At 41.5% G+C, this 27,798-nt stretch overlaps 1 protein-coding gene across 7 annotated transcripts in view; it reads right to left on the bottom strand.

Annotated features, from left to right (window-relative positions):
• SPATS2L (spermatogenesis associated serine rich 2 like) overlaps positions 1-27,798 on the bottom strand; it is a 190,892-nt gene that overhangs the window by 160,143 nt on the left and 2,951 nt on the right. For all 7 annotated transcript variants that reach the window (XM_005202655.5, XM_005202660.5, NM_001192987.1 and 4 more), the window contains exon 2: positions 6,558-6,606. Coding sequence is in view for 2 of the 7 variants with exons in the window: in XM_005202652.5 (XP_005202709.1) it covers positions 6,558-6,606 (49 nt within the window). In the remaining 5 variants the exon portion in view is untranslated. The remainder of the gene's footprint in view (positions 1-6,557; positions 6,607-27,798) is intronic.

The raw sequence follows: 27,798 nt of genomic DNA, 5'->3' as shown, positions 1-27,798 counted from the left end.
GTATATACTTCCATACTTGTATTAATATTTCTCTGATTCTTTTAATTCAAATCCCTTAAAGAGAGTTGAATCATTAGTAACTATGGAAACATTAATACCAATGGTAGGCAGAAGCTCACAGGGATGCCCGATTTTCTGAGAGGGCCCAGACATGCAGAGCCAGAGATCCCAGGAATCTTGTGCATCCTCTGTGACCTCATCTCCTCACCTGAGGCTGACTGGTCAAAAGGCGATTCATCAACCCAAGTTGGATAAATTAGATTTCCCCTTCATGGAGCCTCAGATTTGGAACCATGAACCCCAGAGGGCAGAAGTCATCGGTGACCCACCACACTGGCAGCGCTGCCTTAGAGAAGAGGCCCCAGAGGCCAATGCTAAGACTGCAAGGCCTTCCCTGGCGGTGGCCCTTTGTGCAGTTCGAAGACTCCACCATCCCTTCAATTCTGTGAGTGCACGTGCGTGTTCAGCGTCCGGCTCTTTGTGACCCTTTGGACGGTAGCCCACCAGGCACCTCTGTCCATGGGATTTTTCAGGCAAGAATACTGGAGTGGGTTGTCATTTCCTCCTCCAGGGGATCTTCCCAACCCAGAGATGGAACCTGTACCTCCTGTGTCTCCTGCACTGGCAGGCAGATTCTTTATCACTGCACTACCTAGGAAGTCCCTTCAATCCTATAGGTACTCCCAATAAAACAATTCAAAAATAAGTATATTTTGATTTAAGCTAGCCAGTCAGTTTCTGTAGCTTCCAATAAAAAGAGCTCTGTAAGTTAAAGATGTCAGCACTTTAATAAGAAGTTATAAATGTTGCTAAGTTGTGTCTGACTCTTTGTGACCCCCTGGACTGTAGCCTGCCAAGCTCCTCTGTCCATGGGATTCTCCAGGCAAGAATACTGGAGTGGGTTGCCATGCCCTCCTCCAGGGGATCTTCCCTACCCAGGGATCGAACCCATGTCTCCTGCATTGGCAGGCAGGTTCTTTACCGCTAGCACTACCTGGAAAGCCTGAAATAGAAGGGACAGGACCATAATTCCTTCTGTTTGAAGGAAACTCCATTTTAAAGAGGCTCTCATATGTGATCCCTGTGCCAGGTCAGGGAAGGGTTGCTATCACAACCCTCATGATAGAGAAAAGGCAAAGACAGCTCAGGGAGGATCCCGCCTCTGTGCTGTGGCCTGGCTGCTGGCTACTGGCAGAACCAGGCTCAGAATCAGGTCTCCTGACTGCTGGTCAAGCACCCTGTCCACTGCACCTTGGTGGGTATGCATAGATGTAACCATAAAGGAATCTTACAGGGAATATAAACGAAACAGAAAAACAGAGCCATTCTGAGTATATACCCCTTTTCATTTTCTCCTACCCAACTGCAAGCCAAGGGCTTGGGGAAAGTCTTAGTAAAGTAAAATATATAAACCCTTGCCTTACTGTTGATATTTACCAGTAAAAAAAATTAAGGCTAAGAAGTGCATCTTTTTGATATGGATAGCAAGTTTACTCTATTCTACACATTTTAACAGTTGGCAAGGAGTAGCCTTTGAACTGCATGACAGTGAAGTTCAAGGTATTTTCATCCTAGATGTTGGAACAAAAAAGTTTCCTTGTTTGTTTACAATTCATATATATATGTTATTGTACTAACATGTTATATATCTTATAAAACATGATTAAAATAGAAAAGAATGACAGAATTGATGTACTATTTTGCGATGTCTCAAAACAACATACTCAGGACAAGGTTCAAGATTAACCACAGTGGATGTAAATCTATACATCTTTCAGATAATTTAGAATTTTGGTGGTCAGCTTCTTGCCAGATCTGATTCAACTGATCATGGTCATTACCTCACACCGGGGCCAACAAAGTTCATGTTAAACTTTGCCATTTTCTTGCATGCAAATTTAAAACTATTTTCAATTTATGGGAATTCTTTGAAGACTCTATTTAAGACAGTTTGTGAGGGTTTGTTAAAAGTAAAACATTGAATTTGTAAATCCAGGTGACCAGGTATGATATATTCCATACAATAACCAAGGCAGATGAACCAGAGGGGAAGCCACTGTGAAGAGGAGGTCTTGCCTCCCTCCCTCCAGGTGATACTTGAACATCTGACACGTGGACTCAGCAAGGATGCCAGTGTCAATACAGTTACCTGTTATCATAATGTTTCATGATAATGAGATGAAAGTAAACGCAAGTTCTAATCAATTTCCTTCTCAACCAAATGGATCTTCTCAAGAGCTCCCTGGGGTGCATATTCTACTTTAGAGGCCACTTTGCCAGGCAGGGAGGCAGTAGTTTACTTCTAGAGCCACTTATAACCACAGGAATCTCTTGGCCTAAAACTATGCAGGACAAGGATAAACCACCCTGGGTTGGAGAGAGTTTATTCTGCCTTTTTAAAAAACTTTTAAAATTATGAACTCTAACCTACAACCAGAAAAGCAGATAAAACATTAATGTAATTAATATAAATATAATTAACATTATATATATAATGTTCCCTGGTGGCTCAGACGGTAAAGCGTCTGCCTACAATGCGGGAGACCCAGGTTCAATCTCTGGGTGGGGAAGATCTCCTGGAGAAGGAAATCGTAATCCACTCCAGTATTCTTGCCTGGAAAATCCCATGGACCGAGAAGCCTGGTAGGCTACAGGCCACGGGGTCACAAAGAGTTGGACACGACCTCACTTTCACTTTCATATAGATATAGATATATATAGATATATATCTATATAGATATATAGATATAATAATAATACAGTGTTTTACCCATGCAACTATGTGCGTATGCTCAGCCACTCAGATGTGTCTGACTCTTTGTGACCTTATGGACTGTAGCCTGCCAGGTTCCTCTGTCCATGGACTTCTCCAGGTGAGGATACTGGAGTGGGTTGCCATTTCCTCCCCCAAGAGAATCTTCCTGATCCAGGATTGAACCTGTGTCTCCCGTGTCTCCTACATTGTCAGGGAATTCTTTACTACTGACCTGGGAAGCCCCCGCACCTACAAGCTCCAGTCAAAAACCAGAATATCGCCAGGACTCACAGGAGTCCCACAGCTCTTCTGTTTTCCCCAGCACACTCTCCTTTAGAAGGGATTTGTTCAGCAGTAAATTCCTGGTCACTTTTGTCCATACCCTTTAGCAACAGAGTGTAGTTTTTGTCTGTTTTCACACTTTGCACAAATGAAATAAGATTGCTATGTAGTCTTCTGTATTTTCTTTCTTTCAACATTATGTCTTAGGATTTATCCCTGTTATTGTGTGTAGCTCCAAGTTTTCTTTTTTCATTGCTGTATAATATTCCATCCTATAATTATAGAATCATAACTTCTTCTTATTACTGCACAGTTTATTCATCTATTCTACAACGGATGGCTATTCTGTTTCTAAGTTGAGATGAATATAAGATATGCTGCTAAGAACAACTTACACATCTCTGGATATATGTGAGTGCACATTTCTCTAGCATATACACACAAGTGCACACCTGTGCATGCATGAGAGTAGAACTGCTGGACCAACCTTAGTTTCTGGGGGGAAAAAAAAACTTAAGAAAGGTAATTCTAGTGAATCACTTGGCAATCAATTTTAAAATAAACTCTTATGTAGCCATGAGGAAAGCTCATTAAATTACTAGATTTATCTTTCCCTAGACTTTTACTCCTGCACACTGATTAAATTTGAACTAAGACATTAAATGCATTTAACTGTTAAAAAATAGTATGAAAGTTTCCAATGAATTTACTGAAGTCAATTCCCCCAAGCCTCCTCTCCCCACCACATATATTTTTTACATATCATAACTGTATTTTTCATTTTAATGAGGACCAGTATTGTGCCTACTGAGAGAACAAAATGTTCATTCAAATTTTAAAGCAATTTTACACCAAAAGGTTTCATATTGATCAAGCATGGAAAGCCAAAAATGTTAATCCTAAGCTAAACTGAGGTGTACAAATACAAACAACAGAGATTAATTTCAACCTCAGAGTCCCCAACGTATCATTACCATCATGAGTGATCCCCAAATGGATGACATAAATGGGACAAACTTGGATGACAATATTGTGGCACCAGCAAATCTGCCCATCAGTCTCCTACTGTCTTATGAACAATAAACATAATAAGTAGCATCTATCATAGTGCCAGGGACTGTCTGCATGTTAGTTCATACATGCAATGCTTTTTCAAGCCTTAAAACAACCCTATGAGGTAGGTACTATTATTCCTCCCATTTACAAAAGGAAACTGAAATACAGGGAAAGCAACTTGGCCCAGATCCCATGACTGTAAATAGTTGAGCTGGGAATCAAAACCAGTTCCTGGTGCCTCACTTCATATTCTATTGCCTGGCAACATGTTAGTTTTGTTATTGTCATTGTTATAATTTTGATAACAACAAGAACAATTCTTTAAGACCATAGCAAATGTGTGAACCATAGGGGGAAAAAAATCTATGTATGCTTGTTTTTATTGGAAAATTTTGTGAAAATGATTATAACCAAGCAACTCTAATTCTGGGAGAACTAATTAAGAAATGAATTAAGGGATTCAATGGATACCCAAATTAGTCATTAGAGCTTGAAGATCTGGAGTTCTGGTCTAAATCCAGCTTTGGCACTTGCATCCAAAATAAACATGACCAGATAAGTACCACAGATCACAATTAAAATGGATTTATATGGCTTATGCATCCACATGGGAGAGGTCGCTTCCTAATTGAATTCGGACACCTCTTCAGTTACTGTGGGTTTCATTTGCCATCTCTCTGTTCTTTTGTAACTGCCGGCAATAGGATTAGGCTGAGGGAGAAATCATTTCCATCAGTGATGTCTGCAGAATGAACATAAAAAGATAAAAGTAAAGCCTCTGAACTATAATTAGAAAATTCCTTAAGTGTGCTCATGTGACATGTTTCAGACTGTGACCAATTGGCAAGATGAGTTACAGAATGGATGCCCAATGTCACTGTTCTGGGATAAGCAGCCAGTAACACTAGTGTTCCAACATGAGACTAGAGTGATCTTTTGCAGGCCAAAACATTCCTGCTTTCTACCTCTAATATAATTAGTGACAGACAGCTGGAGGCATCTCATTCTCCTGACAAAAATATGATCAGAATTGTTTTCAATTGGTACATCTTTCCATCAAGCTGCTTGTTGCCTTCAAGCAGAATAATCAGTTTCTGATTATTTGGTACATTCCAAGAAAACAGGAATTGATTGTGCCCTTGCTTGTCTGATGGGGAGAAGGCTGCCAGAAATTTACATAGTAACTCTTCAGTTGCCTAAGGGAAAGAAAAACTAAAGTGTGTGTGTGTGTGTGTGTGTATGTGTGACACAGAGAGGGAGAGAGAGAAAAATCAGTCAGTAGTTTCCATAATAATTCCCTTTGAACAACAATAAAGAAAATGTTTTTATGGTGATTCAGATTTCAGATATGAGGAAGTAAAATATTCTATTCCATTAATGGAAGACAACCAACTCCCACCAATGTTAATGACTCTTTTCCAAAAAGTTACAGTCATCTTACTCCTGAAGTTTCAGGGTTTTAGAAAAAGAATCAAGCTTAAGTATTCATGGAGACATTCACGTGGAATAAGACCTCTTTATTTTGGACTACTTCAATTTGGAATTTATAATCATTTGACAGGTTCTATCAGAGATGATCTTTTCACAATGAATATATGGCTTGCTAAGCAAATTACTTTAAACAAGCAAGACTGCTGGTGGAGAAAATGAAAATATTTCAGGGAAAGTATGTGGATTAAAAAAAAAAAGCATGCTTTCCCCTCCAGAAAATACTTGTTATGAGCCCATTCAAATATCAATAACTAATAATAATAATTGCCATTGAATTGAATGTCAATCTTATGCAGTCCACTTTACACAAATCCCAACAACTCTTGCAGAGATGGGTATAATTAGCTCCATATTAGAGAGGATGAAACTGAGGCTCAGAGAGGCTGGGGACACGCAGAGACACTACAGTTACTAGGCAGCAGAAGAGAATGCAAAGCCAGGTTGTCTGGCTCAAAAGGCTGTGTCCTTCCACTCCAAGTCAGCACTGAGTGAGCACTGAAGACTGCAAACCAGACTTCTAGATTCAGGGAACCAAGCTTTTCAACAACACCAAACATGGTTATCAGTGCAAGGAGGGAAAACCAAGTAGTTTGGCTCCAGAGCCTGCCCCTCTTAACTATAATTCCTTTCTACAACACAAGGATCTCTAAAAGACTTTTCCCCCTGGCACTTTGAAGTATTTTACATGCATGAAACTACACTACAGAACCGGTGAGGCAGGTGGAGAAGGTGCACGTGGGTGGGGCAGCAGTGCTTCCAGTCCTCTGTTGCTCTCCCCTACGCCCCCCTCCCACCCCAGCACCAGCAACTTGGCCCTTCAGCTTGCGAACCCATACATAAGCGTTCTGGTGCTAAAACCCTTGAAGATTGACAGGCTATGACAAAACCCCTGGGAATCAGCGACAGGTGCAGAGGCAGCCGGCCATGTGGGCAGGAGGAGGACACAGAGAAGGGAGGGACCACCTCTGCTTACCTGGGAATCCACGGAGATAGTCCTGAAAGTGGCCAGGGTCTGGAGTGCTCTGGGGGAAAAAAAGAAATTTGGGAAATCAGATCTCACGTTTCAAAGCCACACTGCTCATCTTCCTCACACTCACATCCAAGCTCAGGCTGTCTTACCCGTGACTTAAAACTGTGTGGGTGGGGTACCTCTCTGTGCCTCAGTCTACTCAACTGTAAAATGGAGGATAATAATAGCAGCTTCCTCACAGAGATGTTGGCAAGACCAGATAGTATATAATTTGTGCAATGAATTTACTATTCACAGCAGTGACATTTTAATAATAACAATAGCTAACATTTATTGCTTGGTATTGTTCCAGGGCTTCCATGAGTTAAGTCTACAATACTCTGAAAGAAAGTGAAAGTGTCAGTCACTCATTGATGTCTGACTCTTTGCCATTCTATGGACTGTAGCCTGCCAGGGCCCTCTGTCCATGGGATTTGCCAAGCAAGAATACTGGAGTAGGTTGCCATGCCCTTCTCCAGGAGATCCTCCCAGCCCAGGGATCAAACCTGGGTCTCCTGCAATGCAGGCAGATCCTTTACCTTCTGAGCCACTAGGGAAGCCAATACTCTGAGATAACCACTTTTGCCGCTGGCATTATGCAGATAAAGAAAATGAGGCACTGAAAGTTGAAAGCACCTGTCTTATAAAAATATACAGGACAAGTGATGGAGCTGGGATTCTGTGACCATCTGACCACAGGGCCTGGACTCGAAACCACAGGGATATCCTGCCTAATTTATCACAAATAGATGTTAGTTATTATTGTTTCTATGATAGTCTCCTTTCCAAAAGATAGCCTGTAATATCCATACAAGCCCAGCTAGTAACCACTTAGGCATTAGAGACAGCTGCTGGGCTGGTTAGTCAACCAGGCAAACACTCACTAAGTCCACAATCTCTCCAAGCCTTCCCTGAGAATCCCTCTGCATCTGCTGCTCTGTTAAGCTCTGAGTGGGGCTTCAAAAGCTCTGGTCACTGATCCTGCAAAGTCAGCTCAACCTCCCTGAAACAACCAGGGAAAGATGACACGAGTGAGAGCCGGGAAGGACGGGACAAGACCTCAGGATGCCGGATGCTGGGCCTGGCTTGGTGCCAACTCTCTGGGTGACCTTCTCCAAGTCAGCTGACTGCTCCGGGTTTCATCTTTAAGTGAGAGGACTGACTGAGAGGCTCTTTTAAGCTCTGAGATTCTAATCCACAATTCTATTCTGACTCTCTTTCAATCGGACTAACTTATCCTTCCAACAGTCCATTTCTGAGAGAATATATTGTAACCCTTCATTTTGCTAACACGCTGACTGAACACAATGCCAGATGCTATGAATGTGCCCAGGATATCAACACAAGACAAAGCCTACACTTTGTGATGAGCTCTGAGAGCCTGGTGAAGTCTCAGGAAATCCTGGCAATCGGAAAACCAGGGAAGAGCACAGCCCCTAGGACAACTGCGCATGCCCGGTGGGCCCCCATTTGTGGTGGGGCCCCGAAGAACTCTGAGCCAATCTTAGGACCCAGGGTCCTGGTGCCCCAGGTGCCCAGCAGTCTGGGAAGAGGGTACTGTGCTAAGCCGGTGGGGTAGATAAGACTGTGAAAAATAAGGCAGAAACCAGACCACAAGGGAGATGCTTGAGTTGAGGGTTAGGTTTGTTTTCTGAAAGCAACAGTGTTGTGTACAATAAACCAAAGAGATGAAAACTCAGCTGGCACTTGACTTTCTTCTTCAACTACTTGACTTTCTTCACTTTAATAAAGTATACCAACGGTCATTTCGATAGCAATCTTTTCTTTTACGTATGTGTGTGTCTGTGCTCATGCATGCCTGCTTCTTTAAGAAACATTTACCTTGACACAAGATGCTACCGACTTTATTTAAAGATCAGTTCATCACACTTAAGATATATTTGCTTTTACAGAAGCTCCTTGGAGGGAAATCATTCAGTGACTATAACACTTCCATTAAAAAGACATTGATTTTAAAATGTGCTTTTTCAAACTTTTGACAAAAACAATTCTTTGATTTTCTTTATGTACCACAAAAGGCAAAGATTGTTGTGTGGACTCTGTAATAAATAACATGAGTTGTCAAATGAGATAGTAAACATTTATAAATTTAATTTTTAATAAAGACTTTTAAATATAACCCAAAATGTCCATCAATCTTTGACACGGGAGGAAGTAGCATTTTGGTAAACTCCATCTCCTACCACAACAGAAGTGGCAGAAGATGTTTATGGTCCTTAGAGAGGGTAATGATGGTATTCTTTACAGGATGGTCAAATATTTGCAGCATATAATTTTAGAAGGCACAAAAGGTAGAACATAAAATATATTATTCTGACAAGCATTTAGGGAATGGATACATTGTCTTTGCTATGTCTCTACCAAAGTACCCAGTGCATGGGAATCTACAAAGAATTTAGTACCTAAATTGGCTCTGAATAAGGTTCTAAAAATGCTTTAAGCAATGGCAACTGTTGTTAGAGAACATGAATACACTTCAAGGATGACAACTCTGAAGAACAATACTCTCTCTAAGATATATAAATTATAGCTTTCTTTAGCTTGGAGAAGGAAATGGCAACCCACTCCAGTATTCTTGCCTGGAGAATCCCATGGACAGAGGAGCCTGGTGGGCTACAGTCCACCGGGTCGCAAAGAGTCGGACACGACTGAGCGACTTCACTTTCACTAGCTTAGAAAGAAAAATAAAATTTAGTACTGATTATCCTTGGGGTGAAGAATTATGAGTGATTTTTTTCTTATCATTTTGTCTGTTTTCCAAGCTTCCTATAATGAACATGTGTAACTTTAACAATTTAAAAAAAATATCTTTTTTCATTCTCAAGACACCTGGTGAAAAAAATGAAAAGGCTTTGGAATCAGACTAACTTGGGTTAAAATCCCTGCTTATACCCGTTCTAGCTTGGTGCCCTCAGATAAGTTATTCAGCAGTTGAAACTGAACATGAAATGGAAGTAATAATACATGCATTAAAGCATCATTTTAACTATGAGAGATGAGATATTGTAAGTGCTTAGCACAGAGTAGGAGCCCAAGAAATGACAGTCACTCTTCTATTCACAGTAAAGGCAAGAGAAGCTCAATTTTCTGAAAACAGTAAATACATTTGATGATGTTTATATTGATGCTTCAGGCCATTTGTTTACAGAAACACTGAACTTTTAATAGGTAATTTTCAGAACACTTCTAACAATTAAAAGTTCCAAGAAAGAGTAAGGTAAGAGGCTTTCACCTTACTCTCCCTTCCATCACGATGATTAGATTCCTACAATCTGAGACTCTTGGGTTCATTAGTATTTGCCATTTTGTGGGTATGTTCAGAAATCCTCTGACTGGGACAGAAGATGGGACAGTGTGTTCAGGTGAACGCTTTAGAGCAAAGAGAAAGAAAGCATACCTATCACAATCAAGATCTTATCCATACTGTCATTCCTTATGATGAAATTGAGCTAAATAAATTTGGGATTGCTTAAATGAAAGATGAGGGACAAGACAGAGATTTTCTGTGTTTTTTTTTTAACGGTAGACTTGTGGATTATTTTCAGCCTATTTATGTGAAAGTAGTTCAATCAAGTAGGTTTATGATAAACTATATGCACTTAACAAAAGAAGTCAAATGGGCCTTAGGAAGCATCACTATGAATAAAGCTAGTGGAGGTGACAGAATTCCAGTTGAGCTATTTCAGATCCCAAAAGATGCTGCTGCTACAGTGCCGCTTTCAACCTGCCAGCAAATTTGGAAAACTCAGCAGTGGCCACGGGACTGGAAAAGGTCAGGATTCATTCCAATCCCAAAGAAAGGCAATGCCAAAGAATGTTCAAACTACCGTGCAATTGCACTCATCTCACACGCTAACAAAGTAAAGTCATGCTCAAAATTCTCCAAGCCAGGCTTCAACAGTACATGAACTGTGAACTTCCAGATGTTCAAGCTGGATTTAGAAAAGGCAGAGGAACCAGACATCAAATTGCCAACATCTGTTGAATCATCAAAAAAGCAAGAGAGTTCCAGAAAAACATCTACTTCTGCTTTATTGACTACACCAAAGCATTTGACTGTGTGGATTACAACGAACTGTGGAAAATTCTTCAAGAGATGGGAATTCCAGACCACCTTACCTGCCCCCTGAGAAATCTGTATGCAGGTCAAGTAGCAACAGTTAGAACCAGACATGGAACAACAGACTGGTTCCAAATAGGGAAAGGAGTACATCAAGGCTGTATATTATCACCCTGTTTATTTAACTTGTATGCAGAGTACATCATGAGGAACGCTGAGCTGGAAGAAGCACAAGCTGGAATCAAGATTGCTGGGAGAAATATCAACAACCTCAGATTTACAGATGACACCACCCTTATAGCAGAAAGCAAAGAACTAAAGAGCCTCTTGATGAAAGTGAAAGAGGAGAGTGAAAAAGCTGGCTTAAAACTCAACATTCAAAAAACTAAGATCATGGCGTCTGATCCCATCACTTCATGGCAAATAGATGGACAAAAAATGGAAACAGTGACAGGCTTTATTTTCTTGGGCTCCAAAATCACTGCAAATGGTGACTGCAGCCATGAAATTAAAAGATGCTTGCTCCTTGGAAGAAAAGCTATGACCAACTTAGACAGCATATTAAAAAGCAGAGACATTACTTTGCTGACAAAGTTCTGTCTATTCAAAACTATTGTTTTTCCAGTAGTCATGTATGGATGTAACAGTTGTACTATAAAGAAAGCTGAGCGCCAAAGAATTGATCCTTTTGAACTGTGGTGTTGGAGAAGACTCTTGAGAGTCCCTTGGACTGCAAGGAGATCAAACCAGTCAATCCTAAAAGAAATCAGTCCTGAATATTCTTTGGAAGGACTGATGCTGAAGCCATCCAATACTTTGGCCACCTGATGTGAAGAACTGACCCATTGGAAAAGATCCTGATGCTGGGAAAGATTGAAGACAGGAGGAGTAGAGGACAACAGAGGATAAGATGGTTGAATGGCATCAATGACTCAAAGGACACGAGTTTGAGCAAGTTCCAGTGGGTGGTGATGGACAGGGAAGCCTGGCATGCTGCAGTCCATGGGGTGGAACAGAGTTGGACACGACTGAGAGACTGAACTAAAATGAACAAAATAAGGCTGGTAGGGATATGCTGCCCTTGGATATATGTTGCTGTACCTTCGCTACAGCAAGAAATATTGATTTAACTGGCTTTACTATCAAATCAAGTATTTGTTGACACGTGGAAATGAACAATATAGAGGAAAAGCTTGATATAGAGGTCAAGTCCCATTTCAACTCACTCCAAGGGACTGTCCAAAGTCTTCTTTTGCATTGAAATTGTGTTCTAATGATGTTTGCTTCAGTCACAGATAACAGGAATTTTCATTTTAATGGGATTTGTTACATAAATGAATGTTGGTATAGATTTTTATGTAGCACAATTTATTATAGAAAATACAGCTCAAAAAAAAAAAAATCATTATGCACTTAACTTCTCCCTTTCTCTCAACCCTGGAGACATATTTTGCTTTCTACCTGAGGTGTGACTGTTCTCTCCTTTTCAATGTTTAATTCCTTTCTGTTCCTCTCAGAGTACCCAGTACAGAGCAGACACTCAAGAAATAGCTGATGAAGAAATAAGATGAATGAAATGCAGTAGCAAAGCAAATAAGGGAAATTTAGAATAGTTTCCTGTATAAAAGGAGAAACAGCTTCCCAGGTGGCGCTAGTGGTAAAGAACGGGCCTGCCAATGCAGGAGACAGAAGACATGCAGGTTAGATCCCTGGGTCGGAGGGCATGGAGAATCCCATGGACAGAGGAGACCGGTGGGCTACAGTCCATAGGTTTGCAAAGAGTCAGACATGATTGAAGCAACTTAGCAGGCACACGCATAGAAGGAGAAACAAAATTTCAAAACCAGTTCAAGATGAGTACAGCAAGCAGGGTTAGCCATTCCCAGGTAGCAGGTCCTTCATGGGTTTTTTTTATAAAACATCTAGCACTTGGCTTACACCACTCCCCTGTCCCCCATCCCTGAGGAATGCCACAGAGACACTTCAGTTATTATAGACCTGAAACACATTCATAAGACGTGAGCTGAGCTCACTGGTGGCCAATAAACCAATCCTGTCCTTCTAAAGGACTGAGAGAAAGGGTCATCACGACCAGCCGGGAGGCAAGAAAGGGCAGGGAGGTTAGCCTGAAACATCCCAGGGAAAGGGAGTAAGTGCAGCCCCGCAGGTGAGATGGACTCTCTGGCAGCCAGACACAGAAGCAGTTTCTGAGCCCTTGCCAACATTACCAGGGCTGCAGGGGAACCACAGGAGACTTCAGAAAAGTGTGTGTGATGTCCAGTGTCAAAATTCCTAACTTCTTCTCTTTCCTTCTCCCCTTTGGCAAAATGATTGCTTTAATAATCAAAGAGCTGCTTATAATTATTTATAATGCAACCCTGTTGGAATGTTTTCCTATCTGATATCTTTTCTATAAATCTTTTTTATTGAAAGCTAAAATAATGCATCAAACATACAAGTTTTGCTTCTATCTTGAAACAACACAGCAGACTTAAATGCCTGTTTTTATAAAGGTCTATATTGTGTTCAAAGGAACCACCTACTGATGCCAAGGGCCTCCTTCCTTCATCAGAGGGATGTGCCATGGGATTGAGCATTCAAGCTCTGAGAGACGCCATGCTCGTTGGGCACCAGGTGCTTCCTGGGCAAGCATGGAGGCTATCCCTATATTACTGCAAAATGTATAAGCAAAGAGTTAGGAGAGTCAAGTGAGGTTAGCACCAGGAATGGTATATTTTTACAAATATTCCCATTATTCATTTGAAAATATTTCAAATGGTAAACTGGCTTCTCCTCGGGAGGCAGGACCTGTGACTATTTATTTGTAACTTGGGAGCTAATCATCAGAGCACTTTTGAGTTAACCCATTGGTTGGCTCAATGCATTTAATCCTCCCTATGACCTTTGACTGTGCAGGAATCATTATCTCTGTGTGAGAGCAGAGGGAGCCAAGGCTCAGAGGCAGTAAAGCACTTAACCCAGCGTTACATAGCTACGAGGGCTGGATGAAGCCACATCTAAGATCCAATCTGCAGATCCAGAGTCCACCCTCTGTCCACAGTGGTAACTGCTCACTAGTTGTGCAGAGAGCCCACACTCAACTCGCAGGCCCTTCCCACCTGCTACCCCACCATGGGCAACCTACTCTCCACAGCCTGAGTTGGTGGTCATGCTGTGTCAAGATGCAAAACCTTCTTAGTTCTTGGGCTATGAGGGACACTCTTTCTTCCCTGCAGGAACTAAAATGATCTGAAGGGAAACTGAGACAATTATAAGGCAAGTATGTGTAAGCTCAAGGACTATGAAAATTCAAGAACTCAGAAACCAAAGGTAGCTTTCTTGACTAGACAAGAGTTGGTTATAAACTCAGCAACAAAGTACCTCTTAGATATGAAATATTACTACCGGAGCATTTTTTTTCTCTTTCATTTTTCACTAAGAACTGATACCTACAAAATGACAAGCCAGGATTACCCTATTAAAAGACAACTTCAATTGCTCCTTTGTTCTAAGAAACTGTGTGTTAGGTACTGACTGGCAATACTTTCTACTTTGATCTTCGTATTAATTATGCATTTTTCCTACAAAAATTGACTGCCACACTACACACTGTAAGTCAGATTTGAGAGCTGCCAAGATAAATGTTCCGAATGGCTGACTTTTTAAAGACAACCTGTCAGTTCACCAAATAATTCTTTGGAGGTTTGTCCCAGCATTTTTATGTCTCCCTTATACTTATACTTATACCTATAGCAATTGTTTTGGCTCTTTCCTGATATATCATCTTACAATTAAGGCTAAAGATTTTTCCTTTCAACCCTTAATATACAAGTAATGAAACTTATAATCCCTTTTGACAGCATCCATTTACTTTGGCTGTTATTGTTTAATTCCTATACTGATGTGTGTGAAATACTCAGATTGCTAGGGAGGTAAGCAATTCCAGCCTAGCCCATCCAACTAAAACAAAGACGATTTCTGTATTTTTTGACTAAATAAATGTTTTCTTCCTCAAGGTTTGCTTTCATCAAATAATCATACCAATGTTTTATTTCCTTTAGTTAACACTTTATTTTAATGAGGCTTGATTCCAAAACATATAAGAACATACACACATGGGAGGTGCTATATTGAGCAAGCTCAGAGTTCCAGCCAAGTGTCCTATCTTTTATGTGGCACCAAGTGACATTTCATGAAAAACACAATGGTGACTATTCATCCCGCCAGCCTTAAAAAGATAGGCACGAGCTGCCTGCCAGAATGGAAAGGCTTAAGCTTTGAAATCAGACAGCTGGCTTCACACACCATCTCCACCACCACTGTCTCTGTGACCTTGGGCAAGCTGCTTGTCTCCCATCAGAGGGTTTTCATCCAAAAACTGGGGTAACAGACGTACCTCAACAGGGTTATGGAAGAGTTAAATGAGAATTTTGAGATAAAAAAATCCCTAGCATATCACCTGGCACATTAGCAGATACTAAAGAACTGTTCGTTTTTTTCTGCTTCTCTGTAAAATGCCATTAGTAATTCATTTTGTTGTCTATGCACAGAAATGAATGTAAAGGATATTAACTGTGGCGCTCTTCGTGACAGCAAAGAACTGGAAATGGTCTAAGCATAGAGAAATGATTACATTAAGGTATATTCATGTATTGAAATATATGCAGTCATTCCAAATACTTCTCAAGTAATGTTTTTTGACAAGAGAAATTGCTACTAGAAAATAAAGTGAGGACAAGAGACAAGAAAACCTGTATAATAACAATAGCTCACACTTACTGAGCATTTACTACGAGGCATGTACCATGCTAAGTATTTTATATGTATTATTTTATTAATTCTTATACAATAAACCTAGTAGATGAATACTATTATTATCCCCATTTTATAGAAGTAGAAATGGAAGTTTTGATAGTTTTAGCAATTTACAGTCACTACATAAGTAGTATAGCCAGGTCTAAAATTTCAAACTGATTCCAAGGCATTTTTAAGTCATACTGACGGTTCAGTACAAACTTCTCAGGTCCACGATGAAGCTAGTTTAAGCACACGCACACACACACACACACACACACACAATGTATGCACATACTCACAACCACACATGAATGCATATCTGAAAGGAAAATATACCAGGTGCTAACAAAGATGATCTCTGGGTGGTGAAATTTTAGCTGACAATTCTTTTACCCACTTCAGTATTTTTTCCAAATTCAATGATATGCAATTATTTTTATAGTCAGAAAAAAAGTTTTTTGCAAAAAAACTTGTTGAAAGTATTTTGTAAAATATAAAGCACTACCAAAGAGCAGTATTTCTAGGAAGCAAGAGTTTATTTCTTTCTATTGCAGATTTGAATTCCTCAGTGCTACTGTTCTTTCACATTATTTTTTTCTTTCTATTGAGTCCAAGGTAAAAAGCATGTAGAAGACTATTTTGTACACAAAGAAAACAAAATACAGTACATAAATATTGTTTGTATATTTGACATTTGATATTAATGTAAAAGTCAAAGAGTTTGTGTAGTGGGTGGCGGTGGGTGGGGAACTTTTTCAAATAATACAGAGTTTTCTACTTAGAGAAAACACATCCGTTAGCGACATGATGCCATCAGTGCATTCTCTGTCATGGTCACAGTTAGTGAAGCTGTCATGGAGCCATTTACATAGATGCCAGCATGCTGTGTGGACACGCCTCAGTGTGATTCATGTCTGTCCCAGGAGGAGTGAGTATAATGATGTGCTGGAGTGACACCCAAGGTCTGATTTCCCATCCCACCACCAATTAGTTTTCAAAGCAATGATTCCATAAAGAGAACTGAGTGATACACAGGAAAGCAATTCCTTTTAACCAAACAAGCTCATATGAGTTGAAATTAGAGGTGAAGTATGAGTTTACTTTACAAAATTATTTTCTAAAAATAAATAAAAAACAGGGTCATTTACATATGCTCTTGAGTAAACTTTTCAAAAGAAGAATGTATGCAATCTACAAGTTACTCCAAATTAATCTCGTTACATTTCATAATACAGGTTCTATGATTGGCAGTAAGTGGATCAATAATGATGGCATCACTGAGGCATCGGATTAAGTCTTTCCTGGCCGTATCCTCTTAGAGAGAGCTTGGGGGCAAGAAAGTAAACCCAAGTGCAAGATGATCAAACTCGTTCAAACAAAGAAACAAACAAAACACAGCTAACAATTCATGTATGGATGTCAAGAAGTCTCGTGGAGAAAGTCACAGAACTCTGTCTTTGGACTGTCTTGGTCCACATTTTATCAATGACAAAGGAAACACCTTTTTCAAAAGTATAATCGACAAACAAGTGAAAGATGTACCACTGAGAGATTAAATTTTTAGAAGTTAGAATCCAAAAATGTCTTGATAGAGAGAAAAAATGATTTGCAAAAAAGGAACAATTTTCATCAACCTTCATGAAGATACTTCTAGTGTATTTCCATAAGGAACAGCTAAATATGCCTTGCCTTAACAAATGAGAAATAACTACAGACAATCCAGAAGATTCAGAAGGTGAAATCCTACCAAGGTTTGGAAATGATAAATTAATGTTGTCATGACCACCTCAGTTGATACCACCCACTGCAACTGCAACAGTTCTTACTCCGAGACTAGTAGAACAATAAATGAGTTTATATGTTAATGCCACAAACCAACACTAAATAATATTTTTAATGCTATTATTTTTAACAGCATTAAAGGTAGCGGGTTTATACTCTCTTTGTGAGTGTTCATGGATTAAATATGACACTCCATTGATACTATAGTATCGCCAGGGGCGATCAATTGCATCCAAGGACCCAGGAAGCCATTGACAGCCCCTGCATGCACTGAATCCAGCCCATCATTTAGACTTCACAGAATACATACAGGAAAAAGGCCAAAGACCTTCTAGATGAGAACACTAGCAGTCACAGTAGCCAGCATAACATCTTCCACTTTCCCCTTTAAAAATTATAGGACTGCCCCCATTCCTATAATAAACACAGGCCAATTAGAAGTGGCAGTATGTCAGATCCAGCTCTGTTTACGGGTTTCCTCAGTTATGTATTAGCAATCACTACAATACAGGAAAGTTAGCCCACACTGAGAACAACATGCCTCCAATCAAAACCATTCTCTCCTGAGTATACTAAAGCTGTTTCTCTCTTTTTGTCAGCAACAAAGGTGACAATAAAAGAACTTCCCAAACACCCACAGTTAAGGAAAGAATGGCTCCAACAAAGCAAGTGTGAAGCCTGTCCCTGGTATCTAATTTGTATATGAATCTTCCTTTTCTGGGTTATTTTAGTGGCTTCCTTTATCTATAATTTATCAGCAAAGAATAGAAATAAAAGTTTATTTTGATGGCAGTGCACCTGACTATTCAGAGATTCAAAAACTTGCTTTGTTTATTCTTATATTATCCTGGCAAAGGATGTAAACATGTCTTTTTTTTTTTTCCCCATGGCTTCATGCTGCATTCATAATCCCAGATGAATATTTTCACAAATGCAAACCATTAGGCAGGACTTGCCTTAAGCAAAAATGTGAAGGCAACTTCCTTCTGATCCTTTTTCACCCAGGGACGGCTGAATTCTGGGTCTCTAGGCCCAGATTTCTTATCTTCTTCCTTATCAGTCTCAGGAAAGGGTCTGTAAAATCTGGTAAGTTACACTTCCTTAGCATTGCATTTTAGGCCCTGCTGCTGGGCACTTTATACCTTGTTTTATTTAGTCATAAAAAAATCGTAACAAAGCAAGTAGGTACTATTAATTTCACTTCATAAACGAGAAAACTGAGGTTCAGAAAGATTAATCTTCAGGAAGATTAAGTAATTGGCTCAAGTTCATTACAGCCAGTCAATTACATGAGTCAAAACTAGGCTTTCCAAGCATCAAATCTGCCCTTTCTCTTCTAAACCATAGTGGTCTTGGGAAAGAAAACAGAGCTTTTATAATGTAGGCTTTTGCATATTAGAGAGCAAGAAAGAGTAAGTATTGATATTTGAAAAGCTCTTTTAAGTAGAATGAATTCTGAAAGCACACCATTATAAAGGCAGCAGCTACCTTTCTAGTCTACATGTAAGACCAACTTTCCCACAGGGAACAAAGAAGCAGATATACCATAATTTAGGAAAATCAGGCTACACTTGCCTTCCCCTTCTCTTCCCAAATTGCATTTATGGTACAAATGGGACCCCAGAGACCAGCAGGGCAGCCAAACTGAGTTTCTGGCCCTTTGCTGGCAGGAGTCAGTTTTGAAGAAGCTTGAAATGGAGCAGCAGGCACTTACTGTAGCGCTTGTAGCTCAGAGGCAAGACTATTGGCTTAAGAAAGCTTGGAGGTAAGTGATGGGACCCTTACCAAAGGCAATTTGGGATTCCTACACAAGAACTCAAAGTGGGGACTTGGGAATGTGAGAGAGAACCTGGGGTGCAAAGTGGAAATTTGGTACCCAAGAATGAGACGGTACTGGCGTCCCGGGTAAGGGGAGGCAGACTGCACAGTCAGTCCAATGGAGAGTCACTCAGCTTCAGATGGAAAGGAGCTGGAGCCCCTGTTAAGGGCCTGAACTAGTCCCAGATGTTGCCAATGGGAGAGCAGTCACCACACCTGGGTGGTCACCACTTTCTCAGGCCAGTCTCTGTACAGTATGACTTTCAAACTTTTAACACAACCACCTCTCCCCCTACCAGAATCTTATACTAATGCCTGATACATAAAGGCAAGTCAGAACAACTGCCCGGGGCATTCTTATTAGAACCAAGGGGTTCAATAGAACACAGCATGCAAACCACCAGAATACAAGCGCTGAGGCCACTGCCAATCAGCCTCACCGGCATGGGATTCCATGGGACTTTTCCCTTAATAGTCATGGCTTCTTCCCTTTACCTTCATGTTTCTCCTGGCTCCAACCTAAGTTCTGCTTTCCTATCACTGTTTGGCTTTTCCACTTGAAGACAGAAAGCTCTGCATATCTCTCAGGACATATTATCTTCCGGGTCCTTGTGACAGCTCTATACCTTACTCCAAGCCTTTTAGGCCAAATGATCCACAGACTGCTGCCCCCAGTATCCTAAGGCACAACTGAGAACTTACCAGCTGTTAGGCAGGTCATTTTGTTTGACGCACAGTGGCTTCATCATGGACATATTATTGAGACTCAAGACAGTGGGGGAGCTGGGACTTCTCCCACTGGGGAAGGAGCCACGGCAGGATGGGGGATCTCAGAGATCGTGGCTCTTGGTGTTCTGTCTGTACCTTACAAGCAGGAGGCTTCCTGGGAATGGGGCGCCTCTTGCCCTGCCCTTGCTCCTCCTGCCTACCTCAAAGCCTCCCTCCAATGCACAGTCTCTCTGCTTCCCTCTCCCAAGGGTGTCTGGGGGGTCGGGGGAGACAGATGTGCCTGACTTGAGATTTCAGCCCTGAATACGTGGTACGAAGGGCTCCCTGCTGCAATTTTCACAATCTGTCTCTGTGAAACTGAATCTTATCTAAAGCACTTAATATCTCAGTTCAGTTCAGTTGCTCAGTCGTGTCCGACTCTTTGCAACCCCATTGACTGCAGCACGCCAGACTTCCCTGTCCATCTACACCAACTTAGTATCTCTGGATTTATGAAATGGAGCAACTGCTGCTTCTCTACACCTGTAGGGTTGACTTAATCATTCAAAAAGCTTTTGGGAGTGGTTCAAACAGGATGTATCTCCTGGGAGCAAGGAGATGGCCTCCGTTGATGCTGTCCAATAGCACTACTATGCGAGCCACACAGTCAAAGTGTGAAAGTGTTAGTTGCTCAGTCGTGTCTGACTCTTTGCCACCCCATGGACTGTAGCCCGCCAGGCTTCTCTGTCCACGGGATTCTCCAGGTAAGAATGCTGGAGTGGGTTGCCATTTCCTTCTCCAGGGCATCTTCCTAACCCAGGGATGGAACTTCCTGACCCAGGGATGCCTGCATTGCAGGCAGACTCTTTACCATCTGAGCCACCAGGGAAGCCCAAACACAGGTAGTTTATAATTTCCTAGTAGCCATGTTAAAAAATAAAATAAAAAGAAACGTGAAATTAACTTTAATAATGTTCAACCTACTATATTCGAAATGTTACTGTTTTAACATGGGATCAATATTAAAATTTGTTAATGAGTTATTTTACACTCTTTTTTGCATGCTGAGTTTGAATCCGTGATGTATTTCACACTCATATCTTTGTTTGGACCAAGTGTGTTTCAAGTGCTCAGCAGCCACAGGCAGATAGTGGTCATGGTACAGGACACCACAGCCCTGTAATCTCTTCTCTGTTTCCATACCTCCTCTCATTTCTCTCCTGTAACAACTCATTTCCTTTAGGAGGGATGCTATGGGCAAGGGTAGTCAGTGGGGACCAGGATCATTAGAGAAGACTTTGATACACACCCGAAGGGAGAGCCAGATCACAAAGGAGCTTTTGTGCCAGGCTAGGGAGCTTAGATTTTTATCCTGGAGGAGCAGTGACTCTGCAGAAAGATTTTCAGCAGCGGAGAGTCCGTGATCAAATTTGCCTTTTAGAAAGGCAGCAGTGTGGGGAAGGGATTGGAAGCAGGCCAGGCAGAAGGCAGCGAGACCAGTTACAAGGCTACTGCAGTAACCCTCGAGAGAGTGATGAGGGCCTGAACCAAGGTAGTTGTGGAGGTAATGGCCTGGAGAGGTGAGGGCAGAATTAAGGGTGTGAGAAGATAGTTTTTACATGGCTGAGTCATCAATGAAGAATAGGGGAATAAGAAATAAGAATAGAGGAATAAGAAACAGCTCCTAGATTTTAAAATTGATCAAATGGCTTCATTAATTGAGGCAGAGAACACAGAAGGAGTAGGCTGGCTGTAGAAGTAGAGTTTTGAACTTACTGAGTTTAAGATGCCTGGCACAGGTATCAGGAGAGTTCACAGTCGGAGTTGCAGACTGAGGAATCGACAGCTATAGGTGGTAACAGAATCAAGAAGTAGGTGAGCAGAGAGGGTTGAAGGATGAACCTTCAAGGGTGCTGAGGTCTGGGAGGAAAAGAGGCGCCTGCAGAGAACTCTAATACAGAGCAGTTGGGCAATAGGAAAGAAATCAGGAGAGGCATGACTCAGAAAACAGGTGGGCAAGGTCTCAAGGTGGAGAGATCAGTAACGCCAGAGGCAGTGCACAGGTCAAGAATTATAAGAAAATCCTGGGCCATGGGTCTGGCAGTTTGAAGCACAGAGGCGGCTGTTACAAGAGAACAGAGCTATAGAGGGTGGAGAAGAAAGGGGAGTTGGGGCAGGGTAAGTGATGTGTGAGGACCTGTTCTTCAAGGAGATGCCTTCTCAGAGCAGGGAGGGAGATGGTACATGACCAGACTGATAAGGAAGGGACCACGAGGATTTTGCTTGACTTCTCTTGTTATTAAAGAATGAGAAAGATTCATGAAAGCTTATGAGACAAAAATGAAGGCTGGTTGAGACCCTGAGGGAAAGACAGATGATGGAAAGAGACACTTGAGGAAGAAAGAGGGGATAGTGTCTAGACAGATGGGCCTCGGAGTACAGAAAGTAAAAGGAAGAAAAGGAGTGAGGAAGAAGACACATTTACAAGGAAGACACGAAAGCACCATTGTGAAACTACTTTTCTTTATTCAGAAATCTGTGTGAAATACAATTATAGTGTGTGCGTGTGTTAGTTGCTCAGTTGTATCTGACTCCTTGCGACCCCACAGACTATAGCTCACCAAGCTCCTCTGTCCATGGAATTCTCCAGGCAAGAATACTGGAGTGGGTTTCCATTCCCTTCTTCAGGGGATCTTCCCAACCTAGGGATCGAACCTGCATCACTTACATCTCCCGAATTGGCAGGTGGGTTCTTTACCACTAGTGCCACCTGGGAATCCCTATTAGGTATGGTGTGTAAAATCAGATAAATGCTGAACATAAAAAGAAGGCCTCACAGTTTTCTGGAACTCCAGATGTGTCGTCTTGGTGAACTACCAAGCTTTCACATCCCTTCAGACCTTGCCTCAACAGGACCTCATGGGAATCCCATCTCTGAGAAGAATCACAGTGTTGTGTATAGCTGGTGGCCTCTCTGAATGGTTGGTGTCTATGCTGAACTGATAGGTAAATATGTCTGACATCATCACCATGCATTACCTTAAAGGGTGATATAAGAAAACAGCCACTCATCAATTCTGTAGATTTGATCAATCTATGCAACTTGGCAGAGCTACGGCGCCCCTTCCTTAAAAGGATACATAATCCCTACCTTGCAAGATGGCTGTTAGATTTAAATGAGATGATCAGTGAGTGGTAGCCATCATGATGGTGATGGTTGCATTCTCTTTGTTCTGAATTTCTAGGAATTGGGTGCTGCTGTTGATGAATTAGTGCTTGGCAACAATTAGCAGGATTCTTGATCCCCCAAGGAGAATTAAGACTCAATCCTAGCGTGAGGAAGCATCCTTAAAAATCCTAGTGGCCATCTGAGGTTTGCCCCCTTTCCTCATCCAGTACATATTCAGTCTCTGCTTTCAAACTGCCAGGGTTGACACCTGCTCTGTAATGTACTCACCACTCAGCCTTGCTAGGCTTCAAGATGGCCCATCGGTAAATGAGGTGGGAGGGGGCAATAGCAGTGATTTGAGGAAAGATGGAGATAATGCAGTATGTAGACATTGCCTGGTATAGCCCATGCCTGAATACATTTAGTCAGAGTCTTATCACCTCGTGAAATAGCTCGATCCATTACAGGACCACCTTCCTTATACTGACCCCAAATCTGTCTCCCTGAAACTCATACCCATCTGTCCTAGTTTTATAATCCAAGGGGTCAGAATCAGAACCTGGGAACTACAGAACAGCATGTTTACTCATGCAGCTGTTTACTCATGCTCTGCTAGGATCGCAGTGTCCCACAGGTGCCTGGTTACTTAGTACCACGATCAGGGCTGACCTGTTTACATTACTAAGAAAGTTTCAGCCTTCAGTGGTGTTTCCACGTTGCAAGAATCCTTTTCAGGAATTCTAGGCAAGCTGGATGCTACCCAGAAACACACCAATTATAATCCTTACAAGATTTATTTTGCACTTTATGTCATGGTCAGTTCAGCACTTGGCACCAAAAGTAACAATTGCAGGTATTTGTATATCCTTTTAAGTTTCATTACTACTACCCAGGAGGGTCCTAGTAGCATTTCAGCTTTGGCGCAGTGGTAGTAAAATATGTAAAAGGACTGATGTTAGAGTCAAAAAACCCTGGGATGCCTGCCCTGCGCTCCTCCCAACGCTGTGGCCCTTTCCCCACCTCTATATTCCCAATATAGTTACTGAAATCTCACCCGAAGCCTTTCAATAATCAGCTCAAACAACCATCACTCTTGAAGGCCCTCACCACTCCCCAAGCAGAAGGGAATTTTCCCTTCTGAGCTCTCTTAGACCTTTGTTTCTGGGATGCATATGTTCTTTCTCCTACTGAACTATAAACTCCTTCCCAGCAGAAACAGGGCCTTGTACAAAGTGAGTCTTATTAAAAGTTGAAAGAACTGAATTTTGTCCTGATACAGCAGAATGGGTGTGGCAATTTTTCCTACCTCACTTTTCATCCTTAGATGGATTCCCGGATTTTTTTTAATGTTCAATAAGCTTTTAAATGAAACGATTGGGTAACTCTGCAACTGTTGTTGCTGTTGTTTAGTCACTAAGTTGTGTCCGATTCTTTGTGACCCCATGAACTGGGATTTCCTAGGCAAGAATACTGGAGTGGGTTGCCATTTTCTTCTCCAGGGAATCTTCCCGACCCAGGGATAAATCCACGTCTCCTACTTCACAGGCAGATTCTTTACCATTGAGCCACCCAGGAAGCCCTTAGAGCTGATTAGCCTGAATATTTATAGAAATACATGCATGCATATTAAGTTGCTTCAGTTGTGTCCAATTCTTTGCAACCCTATGGATCATAGCCCGCCAGGCTCCTCTGTTCATGGGATTCTCCAGGCAAGAATACTGGAGTGGGTTGCCGTGCCCTCCTCCAGGGGATCTTTCTGACCCAGGGACTGAAACCACGTCCCTTTTGGCAGGTTCTTTACCACTAGAGCCACCTGGGAAGCCCATTTATAGAAATGATAACTCTGTATAAAATACTGGCATAAGGCCTCAGTGCTTTCACCTGTGCTCACTAATGGGACCCATCACTCCACCTTAAAATAACGACAGCCTCCTTAATTCTAACTCACAACTGCCAGCCTCCATCATTATCTCAACTCTGGAAAATGCCGAGGTCTCAGAATCCTCATAGCTGATGAATGAAGAGACTGATCAGAACCACTAAAAAAAAAAAAAATAGGAAAAAACTCCTTGACAGACTCTTCTTCAAATTCTGGTCCCTTTCATCCAATGTCAACATTAATTTCTACATTAACAAATATTTATTAAGGTCATTACTAAGTGTCAAGCTGCAAATTAGGCTCTGAAGACACAATGATGAGCAGTACACAGGCAATATCAAAGCCCATCTTTTAAAAAAACAACAAAAAAAATCACCTTTCTAATTTATTGATTCTACAGGTCTACTTATCAAGGGTGTGCTGTGCCCAAGGCTGGTAGACGATTCAAAGACAGCATACAAGGTCCCTCAGTGCCCTCTGAGGACTTGCAGTCTAGTTGGGAAAGCAAGAATTAAGAACACAATGGTATAAGGGAGTATAAGAGAGAGTATATAAGAGTGTTCTAAAGAATGATGCAGGCAAAAGGGTAGAAGAAGAATCCAAGGACAGCAACATGATTAGGGCAAGTGGACTTAACCTGGAGATTGTGCTTAGGTCAGAGGGAAAAGGAAAAGGCATCTAAAACAGACAGCATGAACAAATTAGAAGGGCTGCTGCTGCTGCTGCTAAGTCGCCTCAGTCGTGTCCGACTCTGTGCAACCCCATAGACGGCAGCCCACCAGGCTCCCCCGTCCCTGGGATTCTCCAGGCAAGAACACTGGAGTGGGTTGCCATTTCCTTCTCCAATGCATGAAACTGAAAGTGAAGTTGCTCAGTCGTGTCCGACTCTTCGAGACCCCACGGACAGTAGCCTACCAGGCTCCTCTGTCCATGTCCATGGGATTTTCCAGGCAAGAGTACTGGAGTGGGTTGCCATTGCCTTCTCCAATTAGAAGGGCAGTGAGATTCAATTAGTAGGAATAGGAGCTTCATGTTAGAAAAGTAGGAAATAAAGTTGGTAAGTAAAATTTGAGCAAGAGTCAGGTACATTAACGGAGAAGGCAATGGCAACCCACTCCAGTACTCTTGCCTGGAGAATCCCATGGACTGAGGAGCTTGGTAGGCTACAGTCCATGGGGTCACTAAGGGTCAGACACAACTGGGGGACTTCACTTTCACTTTTCACTTTCATGCATTGGAGAAGGAAATGGCAACCCACTCCAGTATTCTTGCCTGGAGAATCCCAGGGACAGAGGAGTCTGTTGGGCTGCCGTCTATGGGGTCGCACAGAGTCGGACACGACCGACGCGACTTAGCAGCAGCAGCAGGTACATTAAAACCAGGTTGAGAGGTTGGACCAAATGTGGTGGGTACAGGGCATAATAAATACTTGAACTAGTGAAAAGAGTACGAACTTTGGAATCAGACAAACCTAAATTCAATTCAGTCTTCTCATGAGACAATCCTTGGATAAGAATTCTAAAGAGCAGAGTTTTAGGAACATTGATAAGATGAAATGCTTCTCATTGGGAGAACTCAATTACAGAGATACAGGATGTAACCAACTATAATCATCCTAGAATAGTGATGGCCAAGGGTCTCGGCTATTGGGGGAGGCAGTGAGGAATGTCGGGGCTGGTTCGGAGAAACTCTTACAAAGGAAAAGTTGACAAGATCTGGTGTCCACTTGGGCTTCCCTGGTGGCTCAGTTGGTAAAGAATCTGCCTGCAATGTGGGAGACCTGGGTTGGGAAGAGCCTCTGGAGAAATGAACGGCTACCCATTCCAGTATTCTGGCCTGGAGAATCCCATGGACTCTATAGTCCTGGGGTCGAAAAAAGCTAGACATGACTTGAGCGACTTTCACTTTCTCTTTACTTAAAGGAATGAATGAGAGAGAAGTCAGGATGGGTCCTAGGTCTGAGTCTGAGTGATGAAGCGAACGCTAACAGTAGAAAGAAAAGGAAAGTCTTTTCATTGTGAAAGGAAAGGGTTTAGCAGAAAAATATAAAAAATTGATCAGGCATGTAGCTTCTGCCCTAACTACAGAACATCAATCATGAAAACTATTAAACAAGTGCATAAATGAGAAGAAAGTTAGAGTCAGGACTACAATGCTGCTGCTGCTAAGTCACATCAGGACTACAATAATTGGTACATATAAGGATAGATGACAACATCACATTTAAGAATATTTTTATTAGAAAATAAAAACACTAGCTGTTAAACAAAAATAATGGGAATGATATACACAGTAGAAATGCATCTTCACAGGCTATTTTTCTTAGCTATGGTACTTAGGGGATCCTATCCATTATCACAACATTGAATGAATAAACTTCTGTAGAAATTCAACATATGGCCTATTTACATAACAAGCGTCACAACTCCAAATTAGCCATTTTGATGTGTCAAGGAAATAACACCTTCACAGCAGACTACTTCAAAAAAAAAAAAGGAAGAAAAAAAAATAAAGGTTTGTTTTTGTTCTATAATTATGTGTACTGACTGGTGTTTTTTAACTGTTTGTATCATGAAAATCACATTTTAATTGTGTGATTACACACTAAGACAGAACAGTGATGGAATGAATTGATTGGCTGAATTATGCACAATCATTCAGAGATCAATAAACAGACTCCATCACTTAAATCTGCCCATATTATGCAGCTGCCGTCATGTCCTGTGTCATGCTTGTGAAAGCAACTGTTCTGGGTACAAACACTGTAACAGCCATCTGATTCAATTATCACCTTTAAATAACAGTGAAGGGTCTACAGAAGATGACTAGTGAAGAAACACAAGGGAGCAGTGAGCAGGCTGTATCCATGTCACACAAAACCCACTCCATCTATCATCACATGGGGAGACACATGGTTGCCGTTTAGATCATACCATGAGCAATCTCAACTTCTTCCACTTATCCATCAAAC

Source organism: Bos taurus, chromosome 2 (assembly GCF_002263795.3).
Source record: "Bos taurus isolate L1 Dominette 01449 registration number 42190680 breed Hereford chromosome 2, ARS-UCD2.0, whole genome shotgun sequence".
Lineage (NCBI taxonomy): Eukaryota > Metazoa > Chordata > Mammalia > Artiodactyla > Bovidae > Bos > Bos taurus.
This window is presented reverse-complemented; position numbering and strand designations above follow the sequence as displayed.